The sequence below is a fragment of the Puma concolor genome, chromosome B3, assembly GCF_028749965.1.
Source record: "Puma concolor isolate L17-30 chromosome B3, mPumCon1.1.hap2, whole genome shotgun sequence".
Taxonomy (NCBI): Eukaryota; Metazoa; Chordata; class Mammalia; order Carnivora; family Felidae; genus Puma; species Puma concolor.
The window spans coordinates 114228974-114241834 of NC_141672.1; the positions used below are offsets into that span (position 1 = coordinate 114228974).

General features: G+C 39.4%; 1 protein-coding gene across 3 annotated transcripts in view; it reads right to left on the reverse strand.

The window, feature by feature from the left end:
* Positions 1–12861, reverse strand: part of UACA (uveal autoantigen with coiled-coil domains and ankyrin repeats) — a 96995-nt gene that overhangs the window by 45541 nt on the left and 38593 nt on the right. Inside the window, exon 1 of one of the 3 annotated variants that reach the window (XM_025918829.2) lies at positions 1084–1662. The exons of 1 other annotated variant lie outside the window; for it this stretch is intronic. In XM_025918829.2, the coding sequence (XP_025774614.2) occupies positions 1084–1122 (39 nt within the window). In that variant the 5' untranslated portion in view covers positions 1123–1662. Of the gene's footprint in view, positions 1–304; positions 986–1083; positions 1663–12861 lie in introns of those variants that run through there. One more of the 3 variants, XM_086711096.1, reaches the window with a different exon arrangement.

A 12861-nucleotide genomic window follows, 5' to 3' on the forward strand; every position in this document is an offset into this window, starting at 1 on the left:
TTCTGTACTAAGCCCAGTATTATTTCCAGAACAAAGAAAGATGTACCTATTTTTCACTTAAACTTACAAAACAATTCCTGTGTCCACAAATACCATAACAAATCCCTGAGGGAGAAAAAATGAATCTCTTATATGAAGCATATCCTCTAAATGTTTCATCATTATGATTACTTAATATCACCTATCTCCTTCAAACGGCCACACAAAATCACCAGTCTTCTAGCTAAATAAGCAATGTCTTCCTTACATACTTAAAGAAAGTGAAACTGTATATGAAATTTGAATAGGAGAAAAAGATAAATACATTAAATTTTTAGCCCACTCCTGAAGTGAAATGTTTCAATGGAATCCGGTTCAAGTACCTACACAGACTTCAGAATTGCTGCCTCTAAATCAGTTAAATTTGGAGATGAGCCCACTTCCTCCTAACTTCAAAAGCACAAATTGTCAACTCTGAGACTCGCCCTGTTTATTGGCTCAAGGTCTAAACTACATTTTAGGCACCCCCTTCTTTAGCTTTAAAACAAAACAGTTTACAGACTCTCAACTGGGGAGTGATAGTAGATGCAGGCTTAAGAGACTTTGTGTTTTCAAATGCCTAAGGGATTAAGTCACGTTTAACACACAAATACTGGCTCTAAATTGATTAGTTTATGCTTGCAGCTAAAACAATCTGTTTTATTTCCAATTAAACTTGCTGCTGGGGAAAAGAGTTATTGAAAACACTGAAAAAAATTGTAAAATCCTAAAGTAAGGCTTTTTAGGAGACAGTTAAACATGACCAAAGTCTCATATTCTCATGTGATTTTTCAGTTCCACTTCACGAAGTGCCGTTTCCATTCGGTCCACTGTCAGTTAACAGAAACACTGCTCAATTACGAAGATTCTATTATGAGCTTCTTAAATCCAGAAAAAAAAAACAAGAACTTTTGTTTTCTATCATTAACCCCAACCTACTAATCAAACAGAAAGATAGTAAACAAGGAGACCAAAATTAATAAAACAGTAGTCCACTTTAAAAGAATACGGTTTGGAAAGCCTAACCGAGAATCTTTTGTTACACTGCGCTACAGGGATACCTACTCTGTTCTTAGGAGCACAAGAAAACCAACAGTTCATCATAGACAGGATTTAGTTTCTTGTTGCCAGCAGCAAACGGCTTCGCCTTAGGTTACGAATCTCTGCAGCTCACAAAGCACGCCCTCAGACAAACTCCTAACCAGTGAATCCGTCCCTCGCTTTACAAATCTTCCTGCTCTACAATCTTCATGCTGTGCTACACTTAGCTTGGATCTCTAACGATATTTTCTTCGTCTTCGGGATCCTTCTCCGCCTTCATACCGCTTGAAAATTATCTTCCTTGCTGAACAGCACTTGATTGCGAGTGGCCGGAGTCAGGTACCGTAACTCCTCCTGTTTCTTATCGTTTAGACGCTGTCTTTCAAAGCTGTCCCTTTCAGGGACTCTGCTGGAAAACCTGCACAGCACTCTACATCCTGCCTCAACACTGCAACCCAGACGCTGCAGTGCATGATAAAACTGTCCACCTCCGAATCCTCCTGTAAACAAGGGGTAGACGGTCTCCCATTGGTCAGGTTCTATTTTAGATTCCATAGGCCTTGACAGCTGAGTGATAGAAAAGAGCAGCTAAGAATATACTGTAAATGCATGCTTCTCCTCTGAGTAATAAATTTCAGGTCTACTGGGGACAAATGACTCAAACACATTGTAAAACGTGCTTATTATACATCGCGTGACATCATGACAACACTGTTAAGAGACGAATTTGGTTATTCCACAAGACAACATTTGAAACCAGTTTCAGTCTTCGGATCTACCGTGAAGTTATAACAGCCTTGATAAACAGGATATAAAATTCTATTTTAAGCAAACGTGTCACACTTTAATTTAATACACAAACACAGAGTGACGCTTTCAAATTTTCTCCATTTTCCTTCATACCCCTGCCGGGCTTACTCTGCATACAACCAGGTTTCAATTTACAACTGCTGCCAGTCTGTCTCCTAACATGTTAAATGAGAAGAGCAAGAGGCGTTGCCAAGACATTAAATAGACTGCATCATGATGAATACTTTCGACAAATTTTAAATTTAACTCCGTACTCTTCATGTCTAAGTTTAGCACCCTGCCTGATACAACAAGTAAATATTTTACCAGTGGAAAGTCAAATTGTCTGGATTCAGGAATTTTTAAAAAATAGATTAAAAACCTAGCGAGGCAAATAGATATTGAACACTGGGCTAGACGGTAAATAACACTCTATTTGGAGACAAAGCAGACTACTCCTCTACATTCTTTATGACGTTTAACATACTTGTACCAATGTTCCTTACTTTGTCAAGGAAAATAACAAACATCCACAAGTTCCAGGGTGTTGTTTACCGTGTATTACCACAAGAGCGTGACAGTTTACGCTTCCTCCAAAAAGACCAATTTGGGAAAACTATTTCATGGGAATGTAAAACATTCCAACACAAGTGTTTATAAGAAGGAGGTAAGTGCTACATTATAGATCATGCTGCCAGTTAAAAGCTGTTACGAACTTTGGGGTGCCTGGGTGGCTCAGTCGGTTGAGCATCCGACTTTGGCGCAGGTCATGATCTCGCAGTTCGTGGGTTCGAGCCCCACATCAGGTTGTGCTGACAGCTCAGAGCCTGGAGCCTGCTTCAGATTCTATGTCTACCTCTCTCTCTCTCCCTCTCTCTCTCTCTCTCTCTCTCTCTCTGCCCTTCCCCTGCTTGTGCTCTCTCTCTCTCAAAAATAAATTGAAAAACATTAAAAAAAATTGTTCTGAACTTAAGCAATCCATTTCCTACTAAATTTAAAATATTAGGTGCATATTCTAATTATAAAATACATAAGGTCACACTCCATAATATATTATTTTTGAAACAATTATTTTTTTCCCCAAATCGCATCAGACATCACAATGGATTCTTGGCTCGACCCTGAGACTCCACCCACTCTATTTCACCCTTCTTCAGAGGAAATCTGGGATAAAATTCAGGCCCTGTTCTTTGGTTAACAAAGCAAGCACATTCTTTCTAGAAATAGACAGCCAAGGGAAAGGAAATAAAAAGGAGGAAATCTGTAATGAGTAATAAAAGCCATATAAGGAGCTGTTCACACTAAGGCTCAGGAGATGGGATTTATGTGCTCTCCTCCACTGTGGACATCCTGAGCCTCTCCACCCTCTGTCACAATCTCCTGTTCCCACTCTCACACCCTCTTTCCCAGCTATTTCTCAGAAACTCTAAGTCCCACCACTGCTTGTCCCCCGTGCCTGCAGGTTCTTCCCTCACTTTCTCCAATGGCACTTCCTCAGAGGGCTTTTCAAATCTCCAATCTAAACAACCCCAGCTTCACTCTACTCCCGCCACTACTTTTTTTTAAAGTAAGTTCTAGGGGCGCCTGGGTGGCGCAGTCGGTTAAGCGTCCGACTTCAGCCAGGTCACGATCTCGCGGTCCGTGAGTTCGAGCCCCGCGTCGGGCTCTGGGCTGATGGCTCGGAGCCTGGAGCCTGTTTCCGATTCTGTGTCTCCCTCTCTCTCTGCCCCTCCCCCGTTCATGCTCTGTCTCTCTCTGTCCCAAAAATAAACGTTGAAAAAAAAAAAAATTAAAGTAAGTTCTACACCCAACATGGCGCTTGAACTCACGACCTTGAGATCAAGAGCTGCATGCTCTACCGACGGAGCCAGCCATGCGCCCTTACTCCTACCATTCTTGACCTGCCCTGTTTTACTTTTCTTCGTAATAAATACCCATCAGTATCTGCCACTATATCATATGTTTATTTGTTAGCTTACTGCCTACGTCTGTTTTTGCTTTAAAAAGAATCAAAATAATCCGGGGGCAGGCTGAATTCAACAGCACATTATAAGGATCATGACCATATGGTGTCTATTGCTGAAATGCAAGGATGGTTCAACATATGAAAACTGATCAGTGTAATATACCACATCAACAGAATTAAGGATGAAAATCACATGAGCATCTCAACAGATACAGAAAAAACATCAGGCAAGATTCAAACATCTTTCATGATAAAAACTTCAACAAACTGGAAACAGAAGGAAACTACCTAAGAAGGGTCATATATGAAACGCACACAGCTGGGGCGCCTGGCTGGCTCAGTCGGTTAAGTGTCTGACTTCAGCTCAGGTCATGATCTCTCGGTCAGTGAGTTTGAGCCCCATATCAGGCTCTCTGCTGACAGCCCAGAGCCTGCTTTGGATTTTCTGTCCTCCTCTCTCTCTGCCCCTCTCCCACTTTGCACGCGTGTGCATTCTCTCTCAAAAATAAACATTAAAAAAATTAAAAAAGAAAGAAAATATTTCCACTTACAATAGCATCCAAAAGAATACAATAATTAAGAATAAACCTAATCAAGGAAGTGTAAAACCTGTACCCTGAAAACTATAAAACATTGCTGAAAGAAACTAGAGGAGAAACACATATAAATGGAAAAGGCAGTGTTTGTGGTTTGGAAGACTTAATACTGTTAAGATAGCAATACTTCCCAGAGTGATCTACAGATTCAGACAATCCCTATCAAAATTCCAATGGCATTTTTTTTTTCTTGGCAGAAATAGAAAACTCCACCCTAAAATTCGTATTGGATCTCAAAGGCACCCCAACAGCCAAACGACCTCAAAAAAGATCAAACAGCCAAATAATCTTGAAAAAGAAAACCAGAGTTGGAGGTCTCACACTTAATGATTTGAAAACATTTTATGAAACTACAGTAATCAAAACAGCGTGGCACTGGCATAAAGACAGACATACAGACCAATGAAATAAGACAGCAAACTACTGAAATGAACACTCACATATGTGGTCAAGTGATTTTCAACAAGGGTTCTAAGGCTACTCAAAGGGGAAAGGAGAGTTTCTTCAACAAATGGTGCTAGGGAAACTGGATATACACATGCAAAAGACTGAAGTTGGATCCTTGTATCACACCATATACAAAAATGAATTTTAAATGACTAAGACCTTACATTTAAGATCCGACCACAAAGCTCTTTTTTTAGGGGCACCTGGGTGGCTCAGTCAGTTAAGCGGTTAAGCATCCATCTTCAGCTCAAGTCATGATCTTACCGCTTGTGAGTTCCAGCCCCGCGTCAGGCTCTGAGCTGACAGCTCAGAGCCTGGAGCCTGCTTTGGATTCTGTGTCTCCCTCTCTTTCTGCCCCTCCCCGACTCGTGCTCTGTCTCAAAAATAAACATTTTTTAAAAAAAAAAAGCTCTTTTTTTAAAACAAAATTTATTATTTACTTATTTATTTATTTACTTATTTTTGAGAGAGAAACAGAGCACAAGCAGGGGAGGGGCAGAGAGAGAGAGGGAGCCACAGAATCTGAAGCTGGCTTCAGGCTCTAAGCTGTCAGCACAGAGCCTGACATGGGGCTCAAACCCATGAACAGCAAGATCATAACCTGAGTCGAAGTTGGATGCTCAACTGACTGAGCCACCCAGGTGACCCCTGATTACAAAGCTCTTAAAAGAAATTATAAGAGGGCACCTGAGTGGCTCAGTCGGTTGAGTGTCTGACTCTTGATTTCAGCTCAGGTCGTGATCTCAAGCCCCATGTCAGGTTCCACGCTGACAGCACAGAGCCTCCTTGGGATTCTTTCTCCCTCTCTCTCTGTCCCAGCACCCCCCCCCCCCCCACACACACACGTGCACTCTCTCTCTCTCTCTCAAAACAGATAAACTTAAAAAAAAAGAAAAGAAAAAAAGAAACTACAGGGAGGGAGATTCAGGACACTGGATTTGACAATGATTTCTTAGATATGAAACCAACAGCACAGGCAACAAAAGCAAAAACAGACAAATGCGATTACATTAAACTTAAAAACTTCTGTACATCAAAGGACGCAATCAATAGAGTGCAAGGGCAACCTATGGAATGGGAGAAGATTTTTGCCAATTACATATTAGATTTTTATATTTACATATTAGATACAGGGCTAATGTGCACAATATATGAAGAACTCCTACAACTCAGTAACAAACAAATAACCCAACTAAAAATGGGCAAATGACTTGAACAGACCTTTCTCCAAGGATAATACACACATGACCAACAAGCACATTAAAATGATGCTCAACATGATTAATCATTAGAGAAATGCAAATCAAAATCATCATAAGGTATCACTTCACATTCATTAGAATGACTAGAATAAAAAAAAAAAAAACAGGAAATAGTAAGTGTTAGCAAGGATGTGGAGAAAATGGAACCTTTATGTGCTGTTGGTGGGAATGAAAAACGGTATAGCCGCCATGGAAAACAGGATAGCGTTTCCTCAAAAAATTAAAAACACAGCCACTATATGACTCAACAGTCCCTATTCAGGGCATCTATGAGAAAGAATTGAAAGCAGGGTCTCAAAGAGGTATCTGTACACCCTGTTCACAGCAAGTATTCACAACAGCCAAGATGTGGAAGTAACACAAATGTCCGTGGATGGATGAATGAACAAAATGTGGTGTATACGTGCAACAGAATATTATTCAACCATAAAACAGAAGGAAATTCTGTCACATGCTACAACATGGATGAATCTGGAGGACATTCTGCTCCGTGATGTAGACCGGTCCCCAAAAGACAAACGCTGTATGCTTCCACTTACACGAGGTATCTGGAACAGTCGGATCACAGAAACAGAAAGTAAAATGGTGGTTACCAGGGCTGGAGGAAGAGGGAAGTGGGGAGTTATTGTTTAACGGGTATAGCTTTTCAGATTTGCAAGATGAAAACATGCTGGTGACCAGCTGCACAACAACGCGACTATACTTAATGAGTGAACTATACGCTTAAAAGTGGTTAAGACAGTAAATTGTATGTGTTTTTTACCACAATTAAAAATAAAATAAATGGAATAAATGCAATCTCTCACAGTTTCATTGTGATTAATAATTAAAAAAAAAACAAGACGGTGAGGATACAGATGAGACAAGATTAACTATAGGCTAATAATTGTTCAAGCCAAGTTATAGGTTCATGAGGATTCACCATACTAAACTATCCTCTCAGCTTCTGTGTATTTCACACACTTTTGATACTTGGTCCAAGAAGTCTGGTTGCGTATAAATTTGTAAACTATTTTACATGCTTATCACCAAGGCCCTTCACGGGCTCACTAACATGGCAGGAAACGAAGCATATCCTTTCTACTCAATCCTCCCCAGATTAAAATCAAGCTGTTAACATTTCAACATATTTTGGTGAGTCCATAGTCCTATGCTATCAAGATAAGCCCTGTGATATCAAACAAAAGCATTCTAAAACATTTTTTAATTTTCCAAATTTTATTTAATTATGAGAGACAGAGACAGCATGAGTGGGGGAGGGGCAAAGACAGAGGGGGACACAGTATCCGAAGGAGGCTCCAGGCTCTGAGCTGCAACACAGAACCCAATGGGGGGCTCAAACTCACAAACCATGAGATCATGACCTGAGCCAAAGTCAGACGCTTAACAGACTGAGCCACCCAGGTGTCCCAATGCTCAAACAAAAGCATTCTCAAAAGAAACCGTTAAGTTTCTTAAGGAGCACTAATGTTTATTGTATATCAAAACAAACACCCTTCTAAAGTCAGGGACTGCATTCATTTGAAATAAAGATATTCATCAAACTCAGAATGCAGCAAGCCCAACTTTGTATGGTAAATGTTAAAATACAACTGTTTCTAGAGAACAAATAGATCATTCTAATACAAGTAGTTATTTCGCTTTCTAGACCTAACAGGATGATAATGTTAAACTCTAAATCAGCATAAAGGAAGTCACTTGAAAGTTTTTTGACAGTGACTCCCTCATATTAACATCAATTGCAAATTCATATCTTTTTTGGAAATTATGAAATGTTTAAAAATTTTATGAAAGTAATGCATATGCAGTGTAGCAAAGTTATAATACGTTTCAGTTTGTATGTTAAAATAAAAGGTACAGGGGCGCCTGGGTGGCGCAGTCGGTTAAGCGTCCGACTTCAGCCAGGTCACGATCTCGCGGTCCGTGAGTTCAAGCCCCGCGTCAGGCTCTGGGCTGATGGCTCAGAGCCTGGAGCCTGTTTCCGATTCTGTGTCTCCCTCTCTCTCTGCCCCTCCCCCATTCATGCTCTGTCTCTCTCTGTCCCAAAAATAAATAAAAAAAGTTGAAAAAAAAAAAAGGTATAATTCTACCATGAAGAAAGACCATTATCAAAAATGTTGTATACAAACCTCTAATCTCTTTTCTGTTAAAAGATCTAATCAAGATTTTCTTTTTTTTTTTAATTTTTAACATTTATTTTTGAGAGACAGAGAGAGACAGAGTGCGAGCAGAGGAGGGGCAGAGAGAGAGGGAGGCACAGAATCTGAAGCAGGCTCCAGGCTCTGAGCTGTCAGCACAGAGCCCAACACGGGGCTCGAACCCACCAGTCGTGTGATCGTGACTTGAGCCCAAGTCAGACGCTTAACCGACTGAGCCACCCAGACACCCCAAATCAAGATTGTTTTTAAACCTACATGAGTCCAACGGTTGCTTCATTTACTCAATATTTAGGATAGAAGGTCTCCTGAGAAGAAATGTATAGATGCAAATAAATAAGGAGACTTTAAAATATATGCAAATCCACATAAAATACTTACATTTAAGAGGTAGACTCAACAGAATACAGCTAAAATGACTGACGACAAGTTTTAACCTACAGGCAATTTTTTGTTTATTATTCTAAAGAGAAATATACAGGATGACAGCAAAACGTTCATGGGAAACTGCTTAAAACAAAGGAGTTAAAATATTTAACTATTTAATAAAAATATCTAACAGATCTTAATAATTTTGGTGCCATGGACCCCTTTAAGAATCTGGTGAAAGCAATGGATCCTGCTTTAAAAATTATACACCAGCACATATTCAGAAAAATTTACATTTGTTTTCAGAGACTTCACCGATCTCCCTACAAATATGGAGTCCATGAACCCCCCCCAAAAAAAAATGCTTAACATGGATAAAGAGAAGCAGCCGGAGAATTTTGTTTTTTATGCAAGGTTTATAAAACAAGTACTGAAAAACTGCCAGACGACTGGATAATGTAGTTGTTCAATAAAAATTTACTGAGCGTCTATGTATAAAGGGATACAAATACTTCACACAACTCTCAAATATGTATGATCATTTATGTATCATGCTACACGCTGGGTGTCAGGTAGACCATGGGGAGAAAAACAGACAGGAGGCCTGGTCTCAGGCAATTCAGAGAATAAAATCCAGTAGTCGCTTTCTTCTTGATCTCACACTATAAAAAGACAGATTTGTATGTAAACATGCATGTAATCATAATACACTGTGCTAATACCGTAATAGTTGTGTGTGAGGTACAGCGGTAGTTCAAAAGAGAAAAATCAGAAAAGTTTTATAGAAAATAATAACGAAACCATCTACTGAAGGATGAGTCGAAAGTCACTAGGATGAAAACAGCACCATAGGGGCACCTGGGTGGCTCAGTCAGGTAAGCGGCCAACTTTTACTTCCGCTCAGGTCATGATCTCGCAGTTTGTGGGTTCGGGCCCCCTGTCAGGCTCTGCACCAACAGCGCAAGACCTGCTGGGATTCTCTCTCTCTCTCTCTGTCTGTCTCTCTCTCTCTCTGCCCCTCCCCTGCTCATGCTCATTCTCTCTCCCTCTCAAAATAAAACATGTTTATTAAAAAAAAAAAACATGTTTATTAAACAAAACAGCACCACAAATTAGGAAAATATCAACACAACTTGGAGCCTCATAGTTTACAAAGTATGGTACTTCATAGTCATGATTGTCAATTGGAATCCATCCACCATGACTTACATACACACCTGTGACCCACGTTTCCCTAAGCTCCAGGCCCACGTATTTAAATATCTTCCTAACAGTTCTTCTTCAGTTTCTTAAAAGCACCTCCATGTCCCAAACTAAAAACATGTTCTTCCTCCTGAAACCTGACCCCATTCCAAGTTATACGTACACAGCAAATGATGTGTCTAGTTGATCTATCTAGCTGTACAAAAGAGAAACCTAGAAATCAGTCTTGACACCTTCCTCTCTTTGGTCCTCCATCACCAAGTCCTGGTGGATTTCTCTCCCCCCATTATTGCTCAAATCCCACTGCTCATCTCCGTGTCCATCAACGTTACCCTACTTTAAGTTAGCAGCATCCCTCACCAGGATGACCGCATTGAGCAATGAACAGTCCGGCCATATTCATTCCAACCCTTCCCTGTGTTCTCCACACTGCAGCCGGAGTGGTTTTCCCAAAATGTAAACCTCGTCATACCACCACCACTATCGTTCCCTTCCGTATACCCTGTCCCGCCCACTTAAAATCCTTCGGTACCTTTCTATTCTCGTAGGATAAAGAGAAAATTCCTTAATGGAATCGACAAATCCCTGAACGGTGTTACCCCTACAACCTACTCAGCTTCATCACATGAAACATTAACACTGTTTCTCATGTTATATATGCAGATATTGAGTCACTAGGAGATTACGGAACTTTGTCCACTATAATTAGTTGCAGAATCATCAGAGAATCCTATTATTATGACTTCTTGTCCGGAGCTTTCCACTAATTAAGCTATTTCCATTTCTCTAATCATCTGAAAATAAATCTTTGATGTAAAAATATGTAAGTGTGCTTTTAAAATTTAAATATAAGCTTAGATATCCTTTATAGTAAAAAAGGATGAAAGCTTCCACATTTGGATACCTAGCTTTTACAAAGCACCAACCACAGGTCATGCATGGCACCGGGGACACAGCAGTGAATAAACTACTTGAAGTCTCTCTGTTTTAAAAAAAACCACTTTATTGAAGTATGACTGACATATAAAAAGCTGTATATATTTAATGCATAAACTCAATGAGTTTGAGGAAAGTATACACCCATTAAACCATCACCACCATCAAGGCCATAAACTATCAGAGTGTTTCTAATGGAATTTAATGTTCTAGTGGGATAAGATAAACAATGAAGGAAAACAAGAAAGTGTCAGGTAAGAATGGGAAAGGAGATGTTGATGGAATGCTGGGGATAGATTCAAGGAGATAGACTGGGTAACCTCAAAGTTCTGGGGAGGTGATACTGATGATGGGATCTGGATGAAAAGGAACAGCCAGCCTGTGAGAATTTCTGTTTCAGATGGAGGGGGCAACTACTGAAAGGAGCTTGGCATGTTTGAAAGAAGTATAGTTGACATACGATGAGTAAGAAGGATCACAGAATGAGATGAGAGTACAGGGGAAGGCAGGTACCACCAGTTGTCAAACGTGGGATTCCCCAGCTGTGTCATAAACATCTTTCAAAAGTGATTTCTTCAAAGACTACAGCAACTCTTTTTCATAGGGTTCTTGTGGCCACTTTAGGATCAAGTCTAAAAACATAAATTAAATAAATCATCCTAACGTACTATTTTTTTCACTTCAAGAATTTATCTTTAAAATAACCAGCTGAATCTCAACTTGCCTTGAAATGTAAGATTCGCCAATTATATTAATATAATAGATATTATAATCTACCTCACCCACATCAGACCTAGAAACCTGAACAACCTTTACAATGAACTACACTAAAAAAAAAAAAAATCCACCAAAGAAGAAAGACAGCACCCCCCAAAATAGGATTTCATAATCATATTCATAAGATAAGACTCTTCAAATAAAAAGAACACAGAGGCAACTAAATAAAGCCTTCTCCAAGGGGGTGAAAATCCTAAATAAAAACTAAACAACATGTACATTTGGGCAAAACGCCCTGAATGTCTGACTGAAACAAAGCACAGGTACTGATAAGACTCTACAGTTGCCCACATTCCCCAATAACTAAATCCAAGACAAGCTCCGACACAACTGAAAACTGAGCGAGTGGCAGAAAGCAAGGCTCATGGAGCATAAACATTCCTTGCAGATTAGGCTGCACAATTAAGAACTGTTCTACAGTTCATTGGATTGATGATAATTAGAAATATTTCCCCCGTTCCATGTAGTCAAAAGGTTATTTATTCCCCCCTCTTACATAACAGCAAATTAGAGCTTACATAATCGAAAAGGCAAAGAAGAATGCTAAAATAAACCAGAAAAACAAGAGCTGTACATCCTGTTTCTTTCTCCCTGACCCCCGACTCTCTTCCCTTTTTCATTTTGCCTTACCCTTATTTAATTATGCCCCGTCCACTTCCCTTTACCTCTCGACCCTTCCACTGTACGATCTGAAAGTATGTAGTTATGGCTCACTGAAACAAATAGAGGAAAGGGAAAGTTATATGCCATCGATTATTTTCCTGACCAAGACAATAACAAGCTAAATCCTTCTTTAATGGAATTTCACTCCATAAAAATAACATGGACAAAAAAGATAACAAGAATAATTATTATTATTACTATTTCAATAATAAATCTAGCATCTTCAGGACTGACAGTGGCTATGAAATCTGAAAAAAAAAAAAAAAGAAAAAGAAAAAGAATAAAAGAAGTGGAGTCAGAAAGACTCCGAAAGCACTGCTTTGCAGATAAGATTTCCTAACTACCTGCTTTGAGTCTATTGTAGTCAGTTGTATAACTACCCCTCCCTATCACAGGTGTTCCTTAACAAATTCCTGTAACTAGTTCCTGTAACAAATGTTCCTTTATTAAAACTGGCTAGGCACCCAAAAGAGTTTACGAAAAATGCAGATAGGAAATCACCTCTCCAATTTTAATAGGCATTATTTGTTTTGTAGTATCACTTATTTCACCTTTCCTCACTAGAAGAAGCTTTAAATTCCAAAGTAACTACATAAATGGATCTTTAACACATTTATAGTTAAATGTAACTATAAACA